Here is a 26492-nt window from a genome sequence, read left to right on the forward strand (position 1 = left end):
AGTACCGTTCACTATACGATGTGCAGTAAGCGCCGGTCATTATGATCACGTTTGTGAATTGAATTTTATTTCTATTAAACAGCGATTGTAATTAGCGAAAATAGGAGGAATGTTATCCACAGGCTATAAAAGCAAAGATATATTAAGCACAAATTTACCCTTTATTACCTTACCAATTAAAAAATTAAATGATACAGGAAATTTGGAAGAATATACGTGATAATCAGAATAATTAATACCTACTGTAATATGTAAATACTAATTAAACTAGTTGACATTTCTGTTCACTGACATTTGTTGGTGGGGGCTGAAATTTAAAACAGTAAAAAGATAAGCACTCAATAACAAAAAAACACTGCACACACAAATTGCAAGTAACACAATATGGGCAAGTTGGAACGGAGTAACGAGTTATAAAGCTTTAAAAATAGGAATGAAGAGAAGATTCTGAAAATTATTTTTTTTTATATGATTGAAGATTCCATGGAAGTGTAAACACATTTTACCATAATAACCCACAGAATTCCAGCTGTCAGTATTGTTGCAAATTCAATAAGATCGAGTTTACTATCCGTTTACGATAGATTGCACAATAAACAGGTGACTGCTAATTGTTTTTATTGTTTTATGGTTGTGACCTCCAAAAAATCCGAGCAAACTACGTGGTACGGTCAGAGAAAATCTTAGGGTAATCTCCAGTGCTGCGGTCTCCTGCCCCGATTAAACGGCATTTTGTCCCTATAAAGTGAAGTAAGCTCTGCTATTTTCTCGATTGGGTTCTGTTTTTTAAGATTTGCCCCAAATAAACGGCTGCCCCGATTAACCGGTCGCCCAAATAACCAGAATCCACTGTACCAGAAAGTAAGGTTATTGAGAAATTGGTGCAGCTAAAAGTGAACAAAGCACCTAGAGCTGATGGATCTATCCAATTACAAATATTACAAGAAGCTGCAAAAGATGTAGCTAAACCTTCAGCCATAATAATGAGATCATCCTTAGATTCAGGAAAAGTACCTGTAGATTGAGATGTGAAACTGTATCCCTTATTACAAGGGTGGCTCGGAGGGTAAAGTGGGTAACTGTAGACCTACTGTATCAGTTTAACTGCTATGCCAGGGAAAATAATGAAATTACTTCATTAGTAAAATAATGAAAAAACATCTTAATAGCAGTGGAGTCATAAGGCAACAGCATAGGTTTGTCAAAAGGAGACTGTGCCTCACCAATCTGATTAGTTACTATGAGGTTGTCACAAAGGAATAGGATTCAAAGAATATCTTTAACATCATCTACTTAGAATTCAGTAAAGCCTTTGGATATTGTGCCACATGTATAATTGTATAAATTTATGTGGCATTAGGAGGAAGTTTCTACTATAGATATAGGGAGAGTTAAGTAGTAGAAGACCGATTATTAATGGCCACTACACATCATGCACTAATGAAATGAGTGGAGTTCTGTAGGGGTCGGTGTTGAGCCCCCTTACTGTTTTTAATTTTTATAAATGAAAATGTAGGTCTTTCAGGTTTGATGTCAGATTGCTAGGCTACAAAGGTGGGCCCAGTGGTTAATGATAGTAATAATAAAAATTCCTCCAGTAAGTAGTAGTAATGGCAAATGATGCAAGAAAACAAGTTTATATAAACAATTCACCCATCTGTACCCTCCAGGAATTGTCTAGTTCTCCCTTGAATTTATTCAATCCATCCACTTCAATAATAACAACAGATAGAAGCCTGTTCCAACAATCAACCACCTGCTGGCTGAAGGCAAACTTCCACACATCTATTCTACAACCATCCTTCCTCAACTTGAATTTGTGCCCCCTCGTGTGTGTAGTCTCAGCAAGTGGAAGAATTACCATTAACATTCAGCTAACTCAATCCATTCAAGACTTCAAACACCTCAATCAGATCTCCCTGCAAGTGCCTATTCTGCAATGCTGCAATTTCCAGAACTGAAGCCCTTCTAGGTAAGAACACCTTTGGTTCCCTTCACCAGTGCAGTAGCACACGCTCTCTCAGTAGACCGGGGTTCAAGCCCTGAATGCTAAATACGGTCGATCTGCCATTCCGCACTGGACAGTAATGCAGATTATGGTCCATTTCCTTCAACATGAATTGTTGAGGAGGCTTCCATCCTGCAGTGGGTTGATAATGGCTGCAGTTTACTTTACTTTTACTAGTCTGGTTGCCTTTCTCTGCACCTGTTCCAGCAGATCTACATCCTTCCTAAAAGTGAATCCTCAAGATTTGGCCTAACCACAAGCTATCCTGGCAGCATATCTGCACTATTCAGAGAATTTCATGTCTATCTGCACAATTATCCCCTGGTCAATGAAAAAATTCTCCACTACCCTGAGTGTAGTACCACACTGTTGATAAGTTACTCTGGAATTACTGCTACCCATGTATAGTATCTTGCATTTGTCAATGTTCAACTTCAACTGCCATTTCTCATCCCATCAACCTAATTTTTCCAGATCTTGTTGCAGTAGCTCACCTTCGTGACCATCGTTAACCACCCTACTAACCTTTGTATCATCTGCAAACTTAAAGCATTAATATACCTTCGTCAGTATCATTGATAAATACTGAAAACAACAATGGACCTAGCACTAAATCCTGGGGAACTCATTGATAACCACTCCCTGTCGTCTTGCACTTAACCATCCCTTTATACATAGCAGTAACTTGCCCTTCATGCCACATTGCTCCAGTTTGTAAAACAGTCTTTTACATAAAACAGTATCAAAAGCCTTCCTGAAATCCAAGTATATGAAGTGAAAATTATTTTTTACATCCAGTTCCTTGGTCACTGCATCATAGTAACCTATCAGATTGTTCATACAAGACTGCCCCTTGACAAATCCATGCTGTGATTGTAGTATAATTGCATGCCTGTCGAAATGGTCCTGCATTACTTAACCAGTGATTCCATTATTTTCCCTAGAACAGATGTTAAGGCTAACAAGTCTAATTACTTGTCATCTTTTGATCTCCCTTTATGAATTGGGATATATTCACTCTTTTCCAGTCCATACGACTTCCCCTAAATCCAAGGATACCCTCATAATTATGGCTAAGGGTTTGCTAACCTCCTTTTTTTTTTTCTTAGTTCCTCGTCAGTTTAATAAACTTCTGGCAACCCTTTAGCTAAAGAATTCCTCATGTGTGAATATAGATGCAAAATATCTATTCAATTTGTCCACGACCAGACGGGTCATCAACAGTTCAGCCATAGACATCTAGTGGTCCTATATGATTCAACCCCTTCCTTCTATTGTTAATATAAGGAATGTTAATTTCAGGAATATTTCTACATTCACATATCAGGAATTCTGTAGGGAAGTGGAGGACACAAGCTTATTAAACTCTAATAGGGAGCTTATTAATAAATTTGTAATAACTGAGAGCAAAGTAGAGGATAAATTGTTGAATTTAAACATAAGAAAGGCACTTGGGGTGGATAGGATCTATATTGGCAGACAAAAAAAACTGCATCACCTTAAAAAAAGTAACATTTGTAGTGAAATGTATAAGATATGGTTTGATTACAGTCATTTTATTTGTCACAAAGCAAAGGTATTGCATTAGATAGTGATTACAAGGTATTGCATTGGCCATTTCTATAAATATGGCATTGGAAGGGTACACACAATCATTAGTATACTGTTTTGTGGATGTGTAAGCATGGCTTGATATGTTCAGTTGACACCAAGAAAAAAAAGTGAGTTGTTGCTCTGTTCCAGGAAGTGCTTTCTATACGTGTTATCGCTGATAAAATAGGCTGCCACCAGTCCACAGTACCCTGGATGCTGAAATTAAAGTGTGAAACAGGTGATGTAAAGAGAAGACCTGGATCAAGCCGTAAGAGAGTGACTATGCCTTCCCAAGATCGATATTTGAAATGACTATGCCTTCATAATCGTCATGCTAGTGCTCCTGATCTAAAACTGGACTTTGAGATAGCCTCTGGTATTAAAATAAGTGCACGAACTATCCAAAGACGGCTTCGGAATGTGGTCTGCATGCCTATCGGCCCAAGAAGAAGCCTTTGTTGACCCAACAAATGAGGAAGAAGCGACTTGCTTGGGCTAAACGCATGTTTCATGGACAAAAGAGCAATAGGACACCATCATCTTTTCTGACGAATCAAAATTCAACCTGAATGGCTCGAATGGCAAACGATATGTCAGAAGACGAAAATCGGACGCATACCATCCTGACTGCATAACACCGACTGTAAAGTTACCTGCCAGTCAGATGGGCTGGGGATGCATAACAAGCAAAGGGATGGGCAAATTAAGTTTATTAACAGAACGGTGAATACAGAAACCTACACTGCTATCTTGGAGGAGTGCCTGAAACCCATTATTAAGGATCACCACACAGACTTTCAAGACTGCATTTTTCAACAGAACTCAGCACCTTGCCACAAAGCAAAATTGGTAAGTTTTATGCCATTTAGATTTAATAATGGGTTTACCTTCTTGTCTCACAAGGCTTAGAACATACTTACACCAATTTTTTTCCTCGTTTTTCTCACTTAAGATGCAGTCATACCTCAGAAATGCTGGTATTACAGTGTTGGACTGGCAGGGCGACAGTCCAGATTTGAACCCTATTGAAAATTGCTGGTATATATAGTGTCATCAAAAATTGCTCAGAAGAAGCCAACAAGTAAGATTCAGCTGCAGGAGAGCATTATAACAGTGTGGTACCACGAAATTGAGCAACAGTATATCCAGGAGTTGATTAACTCTATGCCAGATTGTTGCAAGGCTGTAATTGCATTTCGAGGAGGAACAACAAAATATTGAGGACTTATTTTGCTGATTTATAGTACATAATACTATTACGTTAACTTGTCATTTCAGTTTATACACGTAAATGCAATAGAATATATGTTTGGGTGTCATGATTGCTATTTGCATGATTTCTCATATTCCCATTAATTACGCATTTTACACTTTGGGAAGATATTTATGGTAATTAAGTCTATCAGGTGGAGTCTTTATTGGATTTCATTCACAGAGATATATATCCCATCTAACAAATGCATTTCAAACATTTCTACAACCACAATGCAGCACAAAACACATTATTTGCAAAATTCACAAGTGATGCAGTTTTTTTGTCCGCTACTGTATATTAAAGTAAGTGGCAAAGGAAGTAAGCAAACCCATAACCATAGTTATGACAGCATCCTTAGACTCAGGGGAAGTCCCCATGGACTCGAGATGTGCAAATGTATCCCAATTCACAAGGGGGAGGATTAAAGTGTGACATGAGTAATTACAGACTTTTAGTTTAACAGGAAAAATAACGGAGTCACTAGTTAAAGAAGTATTGCAGGATCATCTAGACAAGGCTGCAGTAATAATTCAGACACGGCAGAGCTTTGTTGACGGAAAGTCTTGTCTGACAAATTTTTATTGGATACTATGATATGGTTACAAAGGAACTGGATGTAAAAAATAACTTTGATATCATATATACTTAGATTTCAGGAAAGATTTTGATACTATTGCGCATGGAAGACTACTGTGCAAATTGGAGCAGTATGGTATTAAGGGAAAGCCGCTACAATGGATAAAAGGACGGCTGAGTGGAAGAAGACAGAGTGGTAATCAATGGACGCTGCTCCTCATGGATTAATGTTATTAGTGGAGTCCCCCAGGTTTCGGTGTTGAGCCCACTGTTGTTTTGTATATTTATCAATGATATTGATGAAGATATAGGCTTAATGTCCAAGTCTGCAGATGATACAAAATTTGACAGAGTTGTTAATGGCAGTGAGCTACTCCAACAGGATCTAGAAAAGTTGGGCAGATGGTCTGAGAAGTGGCAACTGAAGTTTAACATTGACAAATGCAAAGTACTACATATGGGTAGAAGTAATCCCAGAGAAACGTACCAACTGTGTGGTACTACACGTATGGTGGTAGAAAATGAAAAAGACCTGGGAGTAATTGTGCAGTGAGATATGAAGTTTTCTATAAAGTTTTCTGAGCAGTGTAGACAGGCTGCCAGAGCAGGTCATGGGGTATTGTCAATGATATACAGGAATTTTGCTAGTAAGGTAAAGGAGGTGATTATCCCTTTGTATAAGGTAATGTTCAAGCCACACCTTGAGTATTGCATACAGGTCCGGATGCCTCATTTTAGGAAGGATGTAGAGTTGCTTGAGCAAGTACAGAAAAGGGGAATGAAGGGGTGCTCTTACCAAGAAAGACTTAAGTCGTGCAAATTGCAGCATCTGGAGACTAGGCACCTACGAGGTGATCTGAATGAGTGTATAAACCTTGAATGGGTTGAGCCAGCTCAATTCTGATGGGATTCTTCCTCTTGCCTAGATTACGAACCTGAGCGGGAATAATTCAAATTGAGGAAAGACAGTTGTAGAATAGATGTGCTTAAATTTGCCTTATCCAGTGGGTGGTTGATTGTTGGAACAAGCTTCTATCTGTCATTGTGAAGCGATAGCTTAAATAAATTCAAGGAGGAACTGGACAAGTGTTTAGAGAGAATGTATGTGTGAAATGGGTTTTTTTTTGGCTAATACTACATAAGCTTGCTTTCTTGTATCATATGCCTCTACTACTATAAGCATATAAATCTTTGCTGTTTTTATTTGCTAGAGACTTCTCATAATCTTCCTTAGCTTGCCTAACCTCCTTTGTGACTTGATTACAGACTAATTTATATCTACCATAGCTTCTGTATCACTTGATAATTTATATGAATCCCATGCACTTTTTTTTCTCTACCACATGTCTCAATAGTTAGTCTGACATCCATTTAGGTCTAATGCCTTGAACAATATTTCTTTGTTGGTATGAAAAGCCTAATAGCTTCTTTGATTACTTCCCTTAATAATTCCTATTTAGAATTTGCTGTTGGTAACATCTTCAGTTGGTCCCACTGCACACAATTTAAAAACTGTCCAAGACCTCTATAATCACCCTTATGAAAGCAAAAGCCTTTCACTTTACCCTTCACAGGTTATGTTATATTTATCTCTTTAATTAAGTTCCAAATTATTACACTGTGATTGCTGCCACCCAGTGGGTCTTTTATCTTCAGATTCTTAATGCATGAAGAATTAATGCTGATAAACAGCTCAAGAGTATAGCTTCCTCTTGTTGCCTCTCTAACATGCTGCTGTAGAAAACAGTAATCTAATAAATCCACAAAAGTCTTGCTAATGTTTGAGTGACCAACCCATAAATTCCAGTCAACATCTGAAAGTTAAAATCCCCTAATGTGAGACATTCTGATTTGCTGACCCACTCTATTTCCCTGTACAGTTTGGTATAAATATCACAGTCAACTGGCCTATAACACACTCCCACACTTAATTTTGTATTCCCAGTGCCTATATTACACCAAACACTGCACTCATCACCCAAGTCAACTGAGTGCATTACCTTATATTTAATATTCTTCTTAATTAAGAGCTTAACCTCTCCTGTCCTCCCTGTATACATTTGTACTCCCCATATTCAAATTCAGCATCATTTATGACTGAGTGACACCACATCACTGTTCCTACAATATCTGCATTTGACAACTTAATCAGTACTTCAAATTCATCAAATTTATTTACATTGCACACGTAAATAAATGCAAGTATATATGCACGTGTTCTTATTCTTAGTTATCTTAACACAGCCCACATACTCATTTGTTCCATGATGACCCACAGCAGGGCCTGAAATCCCAGAAACCTTGCTTTCCAGGCTGCTGCATGTACTAATAGTAGCAATGGAAGAATCACTTTCACCTCTGCTTGTGGCTCTAGTTAAACTAGTAATCTGTGTAAACCCCCAAGCATGTGACAGATCTGTTATGTAAAGGGAAGGGGGGGAACCATAGTACACTCTCTCACAACTTAGCCACAAAAATTTGTTCTTTCATCAATAAATGTTAATGACCATTCTTGTAACTTTTTGGTAGCACTTAATATACTATTAAATGCTATCCTTGGGCAGTGATCCTAACTGCTTGTAAACTTTGATGAACTATTCAGAAAAGACAATAGCTCAATGATACTGATAATCACCATTACAACTGCTTAATATTGTGTAAAAACTTTTCTGGTCTTTACACATCAAAATTTCTAAAAAGAGAAACTGTGCTTGTGAACTTGAGCACTGTAAAATCATCAATACTGGAATTAGAGGCATTGTTAATTAGAAAAATCCATTGAGCATGAAGGCAAGCAACAGTCCTGAGATAATTTCACATACTCAATTATTTTAAAGACAAAGGAATTCATTAAACATTAAAGTTAATCATGAGGGTTTTGTTAGACTCAGGGGAGTTGTTTGATTAGGGTGTTTTTGACACAACAACAACTTTGGCCATATTGCACCTAACTGTGGTGTAATGCAGAATGAGGTTTCTTGGTTGTGAAGCTAAACAAGCTAATTCAGCTGCATGTATTACATGCAGCTGAATTAGCTTGTTAGTTTCAGGAAGGCAAAAAGGTTGTCAATGTTCGAGTTTTCAACTAGAATTTGTGATAGAATAAAAGTTAATTTAAAGGCTGTTTGTCATGCCATTTGATGAAGTTGACATCCTATAAGCAAATGTTTTACAGTAAGTTAACAGCAAGTGTGTGAACATTCAGCAGGATCATCCCTTCTAATTATTAGTTTCAAATGTGTGAGGTGAATGTGTCCAATATGTATTCTTGCTAGAATTACTTCGTCATGCTGATTCATTTGGAAGCTTGATTTCAATTGCTTGAGGTCCTCTTTTATTTGTAGTAATTTATTGTTTGCATGATTCATTAGATTTGCACCCATTTATCTGAATATGCCTGCTTGATGACAATTTTACAGTCGTAATATGGAATTTGACAGAGTAAAAGATGTGAAGTTATTAACCATTTGGCTTCCCAAATAGCGCTTTCGTTTCCTAGGAAAAAACTGAATGTTGGGGATCCAGCAGAATTTAACTTATTTTTTTTTGTCTTTCAGTCGCATTGGTGGAGCTTAAATTTTACACAATATTGGATGCATGGGTGTGTGTGTCTTCATTGGGGGGCATGTATTACACTCAGTGAGTCAGTAAAAACAAGATATTTCTGTAACAGGAATTTCTCAACATATAGCAAGGCTATTAATAATGCAAACAGCTCTCCTGAGTAGCTACTGTATTCGTTTGGGAGCAATTGGGAGACAGTAACATTTGGTAGAATTACAGCACCTACCTGAGTATGTTTTCAAGCCATATACGTAAATTTGGAAACAGGTTCATGTTTATCACATGAACCTGTTTAATGTTAAAGTTTTTCAGGGTATTTTTCCCCACTGTTGAAAATAACTATTACAATTTGGTATAAAAGTTTACCATGGAGGAAAAGTTTACCATGGAGTATTTTTCCCCACTGTTGAAAATAACTATTACAATTTGGTATAAAGGTTTACCATGAAGGATTTGTAACAGTACTACTCTGGGATATATTATCAAAGTTTAAACCCCAGTTTAGAAGTAGTTCCTGCAATTACGTGGAAAGTGATTTATTTGCACTGGGTTTGTTTCTGTATAGATTTTCCCATTGTGGATTAAAAAGGTATTCTCAAATAGGATGTTTAGGCAGGCTCTTCGGATTAATCTCCAGAGATTTAGTGGTGGTTCATGGGCTTCTGCATATAAACTTTGTGCAGGTAATGTTCAATATGCACCCAGGACAATTTGTAAACCACTATGGTGTAGAAGGTTTAGCTATTTTATGATATTTTGTCTACAAGAGCTGTACATATGGGCTCCATAGTCCAATCTGGACCATCTGAACCTGATCAGGATATGGTATAGGTGAAGTAACACATAGCAACCAGCACCCCATGTTATCACAGAGAGAATTCCAATGTTTAGTTTTTTTAAACAGATTGTGCAGAGATGTCTGACATGCTCGAAGAAATTCAGTTTTCTGTCAAGAATAAGATCAAGGAAACGAAAACTATTAGAGAGAGAGAAAGATCTGGTGATTTGTCAACCCTAATTTTGTATCTGTTTGGATGCTGCACTTTTTTTACAAAAAAGTATAGCTGTTGTTTTTTGCTGTGATATTCTGTATCTATTGTTTTGGTCCATAATTCTATTTCATGTATTGTACACTTTCAATCAGATGAAAGTTTTGTGAATGGCACGAGATAGTACAGCCATCCATGTAGAAGTACACTGACTGTGTTCAGTATGTCTTTTGTTATGGAATTAATTCTGAGTGTAAATAAAGTAGAGCTGAGAACCAAGCCTTTAGGGACTCCTTAAACATGTATTTCTGATAAGACATTTCGACATTCTAGAATTTTTTCTATGCAGCTTGTAAGAATTATTGAATAATGATGTGTTTGGATTTGTATGCTCTTTTCCTGGTTTGGGAAAGACAGTTATTGTGGAATACCTCCAAGGGTTTGGGTAACAGTTTTCCATATAAATTCTACTGTATAAGAGTAGTAAATTATGCAGTGATATTTCACTAAATTAGCAATAACATTAGTGATGGTAAATGATACAAGAAAGCAAACTTATACAGCATCAGCCAAAAAAGAAAGACAATTCATTCCCTCTAATAGTTTGTCTAGTTCTTCCTTGAATTTATTTAAACTATCAACATCCACAACAACAGATGGAAGTTTGTTCCAGCAATCAATCGACCACCCACTATGGTGTATAAGGTCTAGCTATTTGAATTTGTGTCACCTTGTGTGTAGTCTGAGCGAGAGGAAGAATCCATCAGCATTGAGCTTGCTCAATCCATTCAGAGCCTTAAACACCCCAATTAGATCACCTTGCAGGTGCCTAGTCTCCAGATGCTGCAATTTGCAGAAATGAAGCCTTTCTTGGTAAGAGCACCGGGTAAATTGCTTGATCATTTCGTAATTGACTCCATCAGGACCTGCAGCACTATTTATTGATTTAGCCAGAGCTTCTTTTACTTCCTCTATAGTGAAAGGCTGATTATGTGACAGTTCTTGAGTGGCATTGAAATTTAGTTTGTATTTGTATTTTTAAACCATGGCTTTATGTTTTTGAAAAGCTGGCATATATAACGATGTTGCTGATACTTTTGCAAAAGTTTTCCCTAAGATGTTTGAGACTTCATCACATTCAGTTGTCTTGTCCATTGCAGTTTATTATTGGAGTGGGTACTGGGGAGAAATCTGCCACTGAATTGTCTGATTTTATTCCATATTATCCGACCATCAGTATTTCCATTAATTTGGGAGTGCGAAATGGGCCCAGGATTCCATTTTTACTTCAATTGTATCTAGCTTTAGCTTTTGCATTTTTTTATAATTTATAGGATTGTTAGTAGTGGGATATTGTTGAAAGAGATTCCACGCTTTTTTTTATTTTTTGGTAATGTTTTCTTTTTTGGTTTTGGAACAAACATATAATTATGACCTGCCTAGACATAGAAAATGTATTGGACACAATCTGGTGATATGGCATACTCAAAACACAACAGATGGAACTTTGTTCCACAAGCTGGTAGAACAATGTCATTCATTGTTCTACCATTATGGTTTGGGTTCTCCCAGATGTTTGAGGTATTAAAGCTTTGGCTGCAGTTATCATTTGGTTTGAGATATGCACTACAGAAGTGTCTGTGGACTGAGAAGAGGTGATCTGTTCATTTACTGTCGCAAGGGGTGTATATTTCTTCCAATCAGCTTTGTGGAATTTTCATCTTTTTATCACATGGTGGGAGATATCATTTATGAGTGCTCTACAGACCACAAGGAAGTGGTTGCTGTTAAGAGGGTCATTTGAGAGTATTAAATGAGTGGATATACAATTGGCAAGTATACTGAGGAAGTATGCTTGCCAATTGTATGAACAATAGACGAAGCTGTTCCTGTGTGTAAATGAATATAAGTCATAGCACTGATGTTAAGGAGCAGAAGGTTTTGCTCTTCCAATAATTTTTCAATCAATTGACCTCTTTCACCTAACTGAGGGGATCTCCACAAGATATGATGCCCATTAACATCACCCATGATACACAGAGGAGGTGGTAGTTGAGCCACCAGATTTGCAAGGTCTTCATATGCATAGTGCTGATTTGGAGGAAGATATAATGAGACAAGCATAAGTGTACACTGAATTGAGATTCACATGGCTACTGCTTCTAAGGACGTTTGCAAGTACATGGTTTGCAAGTTTGCAAGTACATGCATTTACATGGCACTCTGGAATCAATTAGAATGGTCACTCCATCATGAGCACCAGCAAAGGGGACCGGTCTTGTCTCTATATTCCATAGCATTTAAATGATACATTTATTTGGGGGGTTAAGTTTATATCTTGGAGAGAGAGATGCCTTCAGGATTATGCTTATTAATCAAGTCATAATCGTCATTGATGTTGCTGAGAAAACCGCTACAATTCCATTCTATTATTGTACACATTATTTAGTTTCTGAATTTGTCTGCTTTTTTCCGAGAGACTGTTTATGTCAATCAGGTTTTATTTCCTCTTTTTTAGGGAAGAAAGGGCAACGATCATTTCATCCTCTGCATGTATTTCCAGAATTTCATCCTCATTTTCTTTTTGTATTTTTTTTTTTTTTTTTTTGGCTGATGCTGCATAAGCTCATACACTGCTTGCTTTCTTGCATCACTTGCCGCTACTATTAGCTAGAGATTTTTCCTGACCCTTTGGTTCATTACCTTTAGACTTTCTGACTGATTCTAATGTAGGGCCAGGTCTGGGATATGTGAGATTGGAGTACTGATGGCTTGATTAGAGGTTGACTTTGCTGATGTAGTTGGTGTTGCAGTTAATACTGCATGTGCACAATCTGCTATTGAGATGTTAGGGGAATTGAGACATTGGTTTGAACTGCAGCTGTCTTTTGTCTCTGCTGTTTCAGAGTTTCTGCCACTTACAACTACATGTGTAGTTGTAAGTGGTGATATTTGCTTTTTTATTTCTGTGCTCTGTTTTGTATTTCTGAACCTTTTTCTCCCTTTTCCATATGTCACAATCTCTCAAGTAGTCAAAATGATTACCTTTGTAGTTTGGACATTGCATTCAGCACAGCATTCAGCATGGGTGTGTTATTTGGACCCACAGGAGGGATGTACTGCTTCCCCTCAACATACTGTCTGCAAGTGTCCAAACTTCTGGGATATAAAACATCTGATCAGATTTGGTATGTATGGTCAAATGTAGCAGTTTAAATATCTTGCTTTAACAGTTAATGGCTGGATTTGGTGAGTTAAAAGTGAGTATAATATTTCTCGTTGGAACATAAGGGAGATCACAGGTAAGAGCCTCAGATGAATAATGGGTCGTGTATATAATAGGAACCAAGGAGTTGTAATTAATGGTTACTCTTCTGAAAGTATTAGAAGTGGGTGTTCTCCCGGGGATCGGTACTCAGGCTGCTCATGTTTGATTTTTTAAATGATAATTGTGAAGGAATACAGAGAATGATATCAAAATTTGCAGATGACATGAAGATCAAGAAAATGATTAATGAGCAGCATCCCTAAAGGGTGACACTGATAGGCTTCAGGCATAGTTAAATAAGTGGTAACTACATTTTAATACTCCAAAATGAAAGGTTTTATACTTAGGAAATAACCACAAAATTACTTATACACCTGGAGGGGTTAAATAAAAAACATTATGGAAAAAAGGGATTTGGTCATAATACAGACCAATACAATCATAGGAATACAATCATAGGCCCTTCCTTGCCAAATCACACAGTCTGTGTGATTTGGCAAGGAAGGGCCTATGATTGTATTCCTATGATTTATCATGCAATTGTTTGTAGAGATAAGGAGGTTATAATTCTACTATTTATGGCAACTGTAAGACCACTTGACACACCTAAAAAAAGACAGGTTTTTGAAAAGGTCCAAAGATTGGCAACGTGAATGGTGAAGTTGGAAAAAGGGTGCCATATGTAGAAAAACATCACAGCTTGATAAATAGGTAGCTTAAAGATGACCTGAGGTTCATAAGGTTCTGAGAGGAAGGAGTAATAAAATCAATGAAGGAGAAATTTGTAAAATATTAAGTGACACTAAAATCAGGAGGTATAAATTCAAACTTAGAGAGAACAATTACAGACTAGATTATAGAAAATTTTCCTTTAGTCAATGAGTTGTTAATCTTTGGAATAAGTTGACTCCATGGGTAGTTTAACCCAATCGCTTTGAAAAATTCCAAGTCCTACCAAATGTCTACAGAAAAAGGGAAACACACAGGTAGTTTTTATTGGCTGGCACAGCAAAAGGTTATGACTTTCTTACACTGCATAAAAAAAACTAATGACCAATCGCATTAATTTTCAGTAGCACCTCTTATTCACCTAAATACCAATCTTTATACTCTGAAAAATCTTTTAATACACAACTTGGTTTTACTCCACATTAGCATTAGTAGAGACATATGATGCAAGAAAGCAAGCTTATGCAGCATCAGCCAAAAAAAAAAAAAAAAAAAAAAAAACACTCCCATTTCACCCCTCCGTTTGTTTCAAATTCCTGTCCAGCTCAGCCTTAAATTTATTTAGGCTGTCAACTTCTACAACAAAGGATGGAAGTCTGTTCCACCAACTACCCGCTGGCTAAAGGCAAACTTCCGCACATCTATCCTACATCTGTCTTTCTTCAATTTGAATTTATGCCCTCTCAGGTGATTATTCTGAGCAAGATGATGAATCCCATTAGCATTGAGCATGCTCAAACCATTCAAAGCCTTATACACCTCAATCAGATCACCTCGCAGGTGCCTAGTCTCCAAACACTGTAATTTGCAAAACTTAAGCCTTTCTTCCTAAGAGCAACTCTTTGTTCCATTCACTAATCTTGTTGCCCTTCTCTGTACTCGTTCCAACAGATCTACATCCTTCTTGAAATGAGCCTTACAGACCTGCATACAGTACTCAAGGTGTGGCCTAACCATTGCCTTATACAAGGGGATAATCACCTCCTCATCCCTGCTAGAAAAATTCCTGTATATCATTGACAAGACACCATGAGCTACTCTTGCAGACCGTCTGCACTGCTCAGAAAACTTCATACCTGCCCGCACAATTACCCCTGGGTCCTTTTTCGTTCTCTACCACTGTCAGTGTAGTACCACAGAGTTGATACGTCACTCTGGGGTTGTTGCTTCCCATATGTAGTACTTTACATTTGTCAATGTTAAACTTCATTTGCCACCTCTCAGCCCATCTGCTCAACTTTTCTAGATCCTGTTGCAGCAGAGTACTGTCGTTAGTGTCCTTAACAACCCTGCCAACCTTCGTATCGTCTGCAAACTTGGACATTAAGCTTGATATACCATCATCAATATCATTTATAAATACAGAAAACAACAATGGACCCAATACTGAATCCTGAGGGACTCCACTAATAACATTAGTCCACGATGAGTAGTGTCCATTGATTACCACTCTCTGTCTTCTCCCACTCAACCATCCCTTTATCCATAGCAGCAATTTGCCTCCAATGCCACACTGCTCCAATTTGTTCAGCAGTCTTCCATGTGCAACAGTATCAAAGGTCTTTCTAAGATCCAAATATATGCTATCAAAGTTATTCCCTGCATCCAGTTCCTTTGTGACCACATCATAGTATCCAATCAAATTGGTCCGGCAAGACTTTCCCTTAACAAAACCATGCTGTGTCCGAGCTATAACTGAAGTCTTGTCTAGATGATCCTGCAGTGCTTCTTTAACCAGTGCCTCCATTGATTTTCCTGGAACAGAAGTTAAACTAACAAGTCTATAATTACTAGTGTTGCCCTTTGATCCTCCTTTGTGAATTGGGGTCACATTTGCACATCTCCAGTCCATGGGTACCTTCCCTGAGTCCAAAGAAGCTCACATAATTATGGCTAAGGGTTTGCTTACTTCTTTTGCTGCTTCCTTTAATATAACTGGATAGATCCCATCCACCCTGGGTGCCTTTTTTTATGTTTATCTTCAACAATTTCTCCTCCACTTTCTTCTCAGTTATTACAAAATCATCTAGCTCACTGCCAGAGTTTACTTCACCTCTGGCATTCTCCTCCCTGAATAACTCCTCATGTGTGAATGTAGATTCGAAATACTCATTTAGTTTTTTAGCCACCTGAGCAGGATCATCAACAATTGAACCATCAATATCCAGTGCACCAATCTAATTCATCCCTTTCCTTCTAGAGTTTACATGGGTACAGAACTCTTTGTTTTTCTTTACATTCTTTACCAAAGATTTCTCATAATATGCCTTTGCCTGCCTAATCTCCTTTGTGACTTGGTTACAGACCAGCTAAGGGTATATCTGCCAGGGGCAAAGGTTGATGACGTTGTAGAGTGGATATCATCTTTTAAGGGCACAAAAGGTGATATAGTTGTACACGTTGGCACTAATAATATTAAGAGTAGGAGACCAGCGGAATTACTTAGCAAGTATAGGTCACTGTTGAAAAAAAGCCATGAATTAGGGTTGAATTTGAAAGTGTCTGCAATTCTGCCCAGACACGATAGGAGGGAGTATATGATGAGAGCCTTGTCGATTATTTCGGCCCTGGAGGGATTGTGCAAGGCTCAAGGGGTAGAATTTTTTTCAGCCTGGTCTGTTCTTGTAACAGGAGACACTGCTTCTACAGGGATGGGATACACTTAAATAGAAAGGGTGCAAGAATTTTTACTGATGCTGTCGAGGCAGTGTTAGGTGGGTCGGAAAACTGCTAGTTGGGGGGATACAAGGACTAATAGATTAACAGTAGCCACTGGCAGAGGTGGAAGTGATTCTTGCACTGCTTCTATTGAAATGAGCAGAAGCCTGAAAAACAAGATGCAGGATATTTCAGAGACTGCTGGGAGTCATTGCGGTACAAGTAAATACATAGGTTGTGTTAGGGTAGCTAAGAATAGAAACAGGTACATGTATACCTGCGTGTACACCAGTGCTAGGAGTTTGGTAAATAAATTTGATGAATTTGAGGTATTGCTCAAAACATCAAAGGCAGATATTGTTGGGATATAAGTAATGCGGAACTGGAATTTGGGGAATACAATGTATATAGAAAGGATAGACAGGACAGGAGAGGAGGAGGGGTTATGCTATTAATTAAGAAACACATAAAATCCAAGGAAGTGAAGCCAGTCGACATCGATGGACAGGGCAGTGTCGAGTCAGTTTGGTGTGACATAAGCATAGGGAAATCAAAATTGAGAGTAGGAGTGTGCTATAGGCCTAATGACTCTGATGAGTATAATAAGATATTGTACAGGGAAATAGAGTGGGCCAGTAAATCAGAGAGTCTTATAATGGGGGATTTTAATTTCCCAGATATTAACTGGAATTTGTGGTTGGTCACTCGCACACTAGCAAGGCTTTTGTGGATTTATTGGATGATTGTTTTCTACATCAGCATGTTCGTGAGGCAACAAGAGGGAGCATTACTCTTGATCTGATTATCAGTAGTGATTCTTCATGCATTAAGAATCAGATAACTGAACCACTAGGTGGCAGTGATCACAGTGTGTTGAAGTGGGATTTACTCAAGGAGGTAACTACCATCAGAGGTAGAGGGAAGGGTTTTTGTTTTCGTAAAGGCAACTATGATGGTCTGAGACAGTATTTAAATTCTATACAGTGGGACCAACTGATGATGTTACCAACAGCAAACTCAAAATGGGAAGCATTCAAGGAACTAATCTTCGAGGCTACCAGGCTTTACATACCAACTAAGAAATATTGTTCAAGATTTAGGCCTAAATGGTTGTCAGATGAACTAATGAGACATGTGGCAGAGAAGAAAAATGCATGGGATACATACAAATTAATGGGTGACATGGAAGCCTATGATAGATATAAGTTGGTCTGTAACCAAGTCACAAAGGAAATTAGGCAGGCAAAGGCAGACTACGAAAAATCCTTGGCAAAGGATGCAAAGAAAAACAGAAAAGAGTTCTTTACATATTTAAACTCAAGAAGGAAAGGGATGAATCAGATTGGTCCACTGGATATTGATGGTTCAACAGTTGAGGATCCTGCTCAGGTGGCTAACAATCTAAACGAGTATTTTGCATCTACATTCACGCATGAGGAGTTATTCAGGAAGGAGAATGATGTAGGTAAAGTAAACATTGGCAGTGAGCTGGATGATTTTGTAATAATTGAGAGGAAAGTGGAGGAGAGATTGTTGAGGATAAACATAAAAAAGGCACCTGGGGTGGATGGGATCTATCCAGTTATATTAAAGGAGGCAGCAAAGGAAGTAAGCAAACCCCTAGCCATAATTATGAGAGCTTCTTTGGACTCAGGGGAGGTACCCATAGACTGGAGATGTGCAAATGTAACCCCAATTCACAAAGGAGGATCAAAGGCTGACACAAGTAATTATAGACCTGTAAGTTTAACTTCTGTTCCAGGTAAATTAATGGAGGCACTGGTTAAAGAAGCACTGCAGGATCATCTAGAAAAGAATTCAGTTATAGCTCAGACGCAGCATGGTTTTGTTAAGGGAAAGTCTTGCCGGACCAATTTGATTGGATACTATGATGTGGTCACAAAGGAACTGGATGCAGGGAATAACTTTGATATTATATATTTGGATCTTAGAAAGGCTTTTGATACTGTTGCACATGGAAGACTGTTGCACAAATTGGAGCAGTGTGGCATTGGAGGCAAATTGCTGCTATGGATAAGGGGATGGTTGAGTGGCAGAAGACAGAGAGTGGTAATCAATGGACACTGCTCAACGTGGACTAATGTTATTAGTGGAGTTCCTCAGGGTTCAGTGTTGGGTCCGTTGTTGTTTTCGGTGTTTATGAATGATATTGAGGATGGGATATCAAGTTTAATGTACAAGTTTGCAGATGATACAAAGGTTGGCAGGGTTGTTAAGGACACTACTGACGCTATGTTTCTGCAACAGGATCTGGAAAGGTTGAACAGATGGGCTGAGAGGTGGCAAATGAAGTTTAACATTGACAAATGTAAAGTACTACATATGGGAAACAGTAACCCCAGAGCAACGTATCAACTCTGCGGTACTACACTGACAGTGGTGGAGAATGAAAAGGATCTGGGGGTAATTGTGCAGGCAGATATGAAGTTCTCTGAGCAGTGCAGACGAGCTGCAAGAGTAGCTCATGGTGTCTTGTCAATGATATACAGGAATTTTTCTAGCAGGGATAAGGAGGTGATTATTCCCTTGTATAAGGCAATGGTTAGGCCACATCTTGAGTACTGTATGCAAGTCTGGAGGCCTCATTTCAAGAAGGATGTAGAGCTGCTGGAACGGGTACAGAGAAGGGCAACAAGATTAGTGAATGGAACAAAGGGTTGCTCTTACGAAGAAAGGCTTAAGTTTTGCAAATTAGAGTCTGGAGACTAGGCACCTGCGAGGTGATATGATAGAGGTGTATAAGGCTTTGAATGGTTTGAGCATGCTCAATGCCAATGGGATTCTTCATCTTGCTCAGAATAATCACCTCAGAGGGCATAAATTCAAATTGAGGAAGGACGGATGTCGGATAGATGTGCGGAAATTTGCCTTTGCCCAGCGGGTGGTTGGTTGGTGGAACCTACTTCCATCACTTGTTGTTGAAGTTGATAGCCTAAACAAATTTAAAGCTCAACTGGACAGGTATTTCGAACAAATGGAGGGGTGAAATGGGAGTGGTGTGTGTGTTTTTTTTTTTTTTTTTTTTGGCTGATGCTGAATAAGCTTGCTTTCTTGCATCATATGCCTCTACTAATGCTAATGCTAATATCTATCATAGGCTTCCGTGTCATTATATCATAGGCTTCCGTTAATTTATAGGTATCCCATGCATTTTTCTTCTCTGCCACATGTCTCATTAGTTCATCTGACATCCATCTAGGCCTAAACCTTGAACAATATTTCTTAGTTGGTATGTAAAGCCTAGTAGCTTTCAAGATAAATTCTTTGTATGCTTCCCATTTTGAATTTGCTGTTGATAACATCATCAGTTGGTCACATCATATAGAATTTAAATACTGTCTCGGACCACCGTAGTCACTTTTATGAAAGCAAAAACCCTTTCCTTTACCCATGATGGTAGTTACCTCTTTGAATAAATCCCACTTCAGCACACTGTGAACACTGCCACCAAGTGTTTCCTTTATCTGCAGATTCTTAATGCATGAAGAATCACTACTGATAAGCAGATCAAGAGTATTACTCCCTCTAATTGTCTCCTGAACATGTAGAAAATGTAGAAAACAATCATCCAATAAATCCACAAAAGCCTTGCTAGTGTGTGAGTGACCAATCCACAAATTCCAGTCAATATCTGGGAAATTTAAACCCCCCATTATAAGACTCTCTGATTTACTGGCCCATTCTATTTCCCTGTACAGTTTCTTATTATACTCATCAGAGTCATTAGGCCTATAACACACTCTTACTCTCAATTTTGATCTCCCAATGCTTATGTCACACCAAACTGACTCGGCACTGCAATGTCCAGCGATGTCGACTGGCTTCACTTCCTTGGATTTTATGTGTTTTTTAACTAATAGCATAACCCCTCCTCCCTTCCTATCCTTCCTCTACACATTGTACTCCCCAAATTCCATTTCTGCATTCCTTATATCTGTGTGACACCACGTCTGTGATATCCCAACAATATCTGCCTTTGATGTTTTGAGCAATACCTCAAATTCATGAAGTTTATATTACAAACTCCTTGCATTGGTATATACACAAGTATACATGCACCTGTTTCTATTCTTAGCTACCCTATCACAACCCATGGGTTCATTTGTACCGCAATGACTCCCAGCCGTCTCTGAAATACCCTGCATCTTGTTTTCCAGGCTGCTGCTGATTCCAATAGAAGCAGTGCAAGAATCACTGTCACCTCTGCCAGTGGCTACTGTTACTCTATTAATCCTTGTATCCCCCCAAGCTAGCAGTTTTCCGACCCACCTAACACTGCCTCGATAGCATCAACAAATATTTTTGCACCCTTTCTATTTAAATGTATCCCATCCCTGTAGAAGCAGTCTCTCCTGTTAACACATACAGACCAGGCTGAAAAAAATTTTACCCCTTGAGCCTTGCACAATCTTTCCAGGGCCAAATCAATTGACAAGGCTCTCATCATACACTCTCTCCTATCGTGTCTGGGCAGAATTGCAAACACTTTCAAATTCAACCCTAATTCACGGCTTTTTTTCAACAGCGACCTGTACTTGTTAAGTAATTTTACCGGTCTCCTACTCTTAATATCATTAGTGACAACGTGTACAAGAACGTGTACCTTTTGTGCCCTTAAAAGATGATATCCGCTCTACGTCATCAACCTTTGCCCCTGGCAGACGTACTGGTCCTGTTCCACCTATCCTTTTTACAAACCATGTTTCCCGTTTCCCTGACAATAGTCACCAACAACTACTAGTTCCTGTGGGACCAGCACATTCTGCCTTGGGGGTTGCCGTTGTGTTGTGTGATGATAAAGTGCAAGCTCTGGCGTTGATGTGGGCTGCCGAGAGAGCTTGATGGTTCTCTCAATTTAGATCATTCGAGGGCATCCACTCAGTCCTTCAAACTCTTATAGAGCCCCATAACAACGCTGAGTTGTCGCCTGATTTCCTCACACTCCTTACATCGCGCGCACACAAAGACATCCCCCTTGGTAATATCATGTCCTGTACCTGATTGTCCACAAACATCAAGCAAGCAGTGCATTTTAAAAGGCTCTGAATCAGAGGGCAACTGCCACCCCCCCTCAGTTCTCCCCTGAGCCACAGCACTCCCATTATACAATTTGGTATTCATTTAACCAAGGATGTAAAATGAATTCAATCTACAAAATATGAACAAGATCAGAAATACTGTACTTAAAAAGCTTAATTTTTTATTCAGATATTTAGCAAAAACTTAAGTTTTTACTTACTCTACCTTTGCATTTCAGTAAATGCTTCAGGGAAGCAATAACAAATGCAAATCCAGGTACTCCTTCAAGACATTTGTTAGCAGAACTTATAAGAAAATCAACACCTGCATTCCTTAAGTTGACTGGCACAGCACCAAAACTGCTCATTGCATCTACAATATATGTGGCATCTACAAAGAATATTTTTGCTTTAGTATTAATGTTTTTTGATAAGCAAATTAAGAAAAGAAGAAGAGTTTTAATGGGCAAGTCAAAAGTGGCTTCACACATATGGTGCCTTAACTTTTTTTATCATTGCGTTTACACAGAAGGAACATTGTACTGGGAGAAAATTAGTACAAACTCAAAGTTTCAGCAGAAGTAACAGTTATATTTCAAATGGCTTCTAGCAGTAATGTGGCCCCCATCCCAATGGTAATCAAACTCTTACAGATATCCTATAACACAGATGGATGTAACTGTGCTGATCACTACAGTGATCCTTCTCTTCAACTCATTGCTGTCCATTGGCAAATGGACTTATACATCTGGTCCTTAAAATGTAATCCCATAAAAAGGAGGCAGCAAAGGAAGTAAGCAAACCCTTAGCCATAATTATGAGAGCTTCCTTGGATTCAGGGGAGGTACCCATGGACTGGAGATGTGCAAATGTGATCCCAATTCACAAAGGAGGATCAAAGGGCGACACAAGTAATTATAGACCTATGAGTTAACTTCTGTTCCCGGAAAATTAATGGAGGCACTGGTTAAAGAAGCACTGCAGGATCATCTAGACAAGACTTCAGTTATAGCTCAGACACAGCATGGTTTTGTTAAGCGGAAGTCTTGCCTGACCAATTTGATTGGATACTATGATGCAGTCACAAAAGAACTGGATGCAGGGAATAACTTTGATATTATATACTTGGATCTTAGAAAGGTTTTTGATACTGTTACACATGGAAGACTGCTGCACAAATTGGAGCAGTGTAGCATTGGAGGCAAATTGCTGCTATGGATAAAGGGGTGGTTGAGGGGGAGAAGACAGAGTGGTAATCAATGGACACTGCTCATCGTGGACTAATGTTACTAGTGGAGTCCCTCAGAGTTCAGTATTGGGTCCATTATTGTTTTCTGTATTTATAAATGATATTGATGATGGTATATCAAGCTTAATGTCCAAGTTTGCAGACGATACGAAGGTTGGCAGGGTTGTCAAGGACACTACTGACACTATGCTACTGCAACAGGATCTGGAAAGGTTGAGCACATGGGTGAGAGGTGGCAAATGAAGTTTAACATTGACAAATGTAAAGTACTACATATGGGAAACAGCAACCCCAGAGCAACGTATCAACTCTGTGGTACTACACTGACAGTGGTAGAGAATGAAAGTGACCTGGGGGTGGTTGTGCAGGCAGATATGAAGTTTTCTGAGCAGTGCAGATGGGCTGCAAGAGTAGCTCATGGTGTATTGTCGATGATATATAGGACTTTTTCTAGCAGGGATATGAAGGTGATTATTCCCTTGTATAAGGCAATGGTCAGACCACACCTAGAGTACTGTATACAGGTACTGGAGGCCTCATTTCAAGAAGGATGTAGAAATGCTGGAACGAGTACAGAGAAGGGCAACAAGATTAGTGAATGGAACAAAGGGATGCTCTTACGAAGAAAGGCTTAAGTTTTGCAAATTACAGTGTCTGGAGACTAGGCACCAGCGAGGTGATCTGATAGAGGTGTATAAAGCCTTGAATGGTTTGAGCATGCTCAATGCTGATGGGATTATTCCTCTTGCTTAGAATAATCACCTGAGAGGGCATAAATTCAAATTGAGGAAAGACAGATGTAGGATTATGAGGAAATTTGCCTTTAGCCAGCGGGTGGTTGGTTGGTGGAATAGACTTCCATCCCTTGGAACTTCCACGGATTCCATCCGTGGAAGTTGATAGCTTAAATAAGTTTAAGGCTCAGCTGGACAGGTATTTCGAACGAACAGAGGGGTGAAGTGGAAGTGGTTATTTTTTATTTATTTATTTGTTTGGTTTTTTTTTGGTTTTTTTTTTGGCTGATCTGCATAAGCTTGCTTTCTTGCATGAAATGCCTCTACTAATGCTAATGCTAAAAAGAAGTCCAATGAGGGAGATAGCCACGGTTCTGCCTCAAAATCCCGACGGCCCAGAATCCCAGCAGTATCTACTATATTCTAAGGCATTTAGGGCATAAGCCTACGGAGGAGTCTAGACTATGTATAAATATAGTGCAAGTGCATCAGAAATACATAGCTATATCTGAATAAATCAGAATATTAGTAAAACGGCATCCTTTTTAGTTATATCTCATATTGTGAATATCTTCACGTGTTGCCATGATATTGCACTACTTCGAATAAGTAACGCTTCACCTAAGAAGAAGACTAATGTTACTTATTCTCAGTTGGATACCACCACCCAGACGGCATGGTTTCAGGGCTATTTTGTATATGTGTGGGATAATAACTCGACTATCCACTTGTCCCTATTAGACTTAGAAAAGCAAAAAGGTAAAGGGAAAGTAATAGAAGGAGTAGAAAAGAAACAGTGTAGAAGAATGAAAGGGACAGTAACTCCTTCAACTCACACTACTCAAAAACTCAAACTCCTTGAATAGGCAACGCTTCCCTAGTGGAGAAGGCTGTTGTACCTATTCTTGGAAATTCCGGACATCATCAGGCTCCCCCTGGTGCCGTTTCGGGGCTATTTGGCCCTTCTTCGGTGGGTGGGTAGGTAGGTACCCGAGTGATGCAATGATGGCAATGGCAAGACAGTTATGAAGTATAACTCCACAATATGAGAGATGCCTGATGGTGTATCATGTATTTAGACTCTAAGACATTTAGGGCATAAGCCTCAAGCAATGGAGGAGTCTAGACTATGTATAAATATAGTGCAAGTGCACAGGGCCGTGCAGTAGATTTTCTCAATATGATGCAAGTCTTCGAAATGCTGACCCTTAATGGATCAAATTGTATTTTGATTTCGCTGCTTATGCCGCCCCCTTACGGTGCCGCCTCTTTGTATGATAGCACGGCCCTGCAAGCGCATCAGAAATACATAGCTATATCTGAATAAATCAGAATATTAGTAAAATTGCATTGTTTTAAGTTATATCTCATATTGTGAATATCTTCACGAGTTGCCATGATATTGCTCTACTTCGAATAAGTAACACTTGAATAAGGAGAAGACTAATGTTACTTATTCTCAGATGGAAACGGTGCCGTCTGGGTGGTGGTATCCATCTGAGAATAAGTAACATTAGTCTTCTCCTTAGGTGAAGCGTTACTTATTCGAGGTAGTGCAATATCATGGCAACTCGTGAAGATATTCACAATATGAGATTTAACTTAAAATGATGCCGTTTTACTAATATTCTGATTTATTCAGATATAGCTATGTATTTCTGATGCGCTTGCACTATATTTATACATAGTCTAGACTTCTGCATAGCTTGAGGATTATGCCCTAAACGCCTTAGAGTCTAAATACATGATACACCATCAGCATCTCTCATATTGTGGAGTTATACTTCATAACTGTTTTGCCATCATTGCATCACTTGGGTACCTACCCAACCACTGAAGAAGGGCCAAATAGCCCTGAAATGGCACCAGGGGGAGACTGATGATGTCTGGAGTTTCCAAGAATAGGTAACAACAGCCTTCTCCACTGGGGAAGCATTGCCTATTTGAGGAGTTTGAGTTTTTGAGTGGTGTGAGTTTAAGGAGTTACTGTCCCTTTCATTCTTCTACACCGTTTCTTTTCCTCTTCCACTCCTACTATTACTTTTCCCTCTACCTTTTTGCTTTTCTAAGTCTAATAGAGACAAGTGGATACTTGAGTTATTATCTCACACATATACAAAATAGCCCTGAAACGGCACCAGGGGGAGCCTGATGATGTTCGGATTCCAAGAATAGGTAACAGTCTTCCCCACTGGGGAAGCGTTGCCTATTCGAGGAGTTTGAGTTTTTGAGTGGTGTGAGTTGAAGGAGTTACTACCCCTTTCATTCTTCTACACTGTTTCTTTTCCTCTTTCACTCCTACTATTACTTTCCCTCTACTTTTTTGCTTTTTTAAGTCTAATAGGGACACGTGGATAGTCGAGTTATTATCCCACACATATACAAAATAGCTCTGAAACTGTGCTGTCTGGGGGGCCTGATGGCCACTGAGTTTCCTCGAATAGGTAATAACAATCTTCTCTACTGGGGAAGTGTTGCCTATTCAAGGAATATATGAGCTTTGAGTGTGAGTTGAAGGAGCAACTCTTCCTTTCTTCCTTCTATGGCATTTCCTTCCTCTACCTCTCCTACTATCACCTTCCTACATCTTTATCTCTTTTTCTAAGTCTAATAGGGATAGTATGAGGATAACGGAGAACTTTATCCCATACCATATTTCAAAACCGTGCCATCTGGGTGGTGGTATCCATCTAAGAATAAGTAACATTAGTCTTCTCCTTATGTGAATCATTACTTATTCGAAGTAGTGCAATATCATCTCGTTGTGAAGATATTAACAATATGAGATATAACTTAAAACGATGCCGTTTTACTAATATTCTGATTTATT

The 26492-nt window shown here is 38.8% G+C and overlaps 2 protein-coding genes across 6 annotated transcripts in view; one reads left to right on the forward strand and one right to left on the reverse strand.

Moving 5' to 3' along the window:
- LOC150084832 (2-oxoadipate dehydrogenase complex component E1) overlaps positions 1-26492 on the forward strand; it is a 608625-nt gene that overhangs the window by 580892 nt on the left and 1241 nt on the right. The window lies entirely within an intron of this gene.
- Agxt (Alanine-glyoxylate aminotransferase) overlaps positions 1-26492 on the reverse strand; it is an 81545-nt gene that overhangs the window by 14859 nt on the left and 40194 nt on the right. For both annotated transcript variants that reach the window (XM_090376639.1, XM_090376640.1), the window contains exon 5: positions 21906-22070. In XM_090376639.1, the coding sequence (XP_090232765.1) occupies positions 21906-22070 (165 nt within the window). The remainder of the gene's footprint in view (positions 1-21905; positions 22071-26492) is intronic.

Source organism: Mastigoproctus giganteus, chromosome 6, assembly GCF_048544385.1.
Source record: "Mastigoproctus giganteus isolate SK-2022 chromosome 6, ASM4854438v1, whole genome shotgun sequence".
NCBI classification, from domain to species: domain Eukaryota; kingdom Metazoa; phylum Arthropoda; class Arachnida; order Uropygi; family Thelyphonidae; genus Mastigoproctus; species Mastigoproctus giganteus.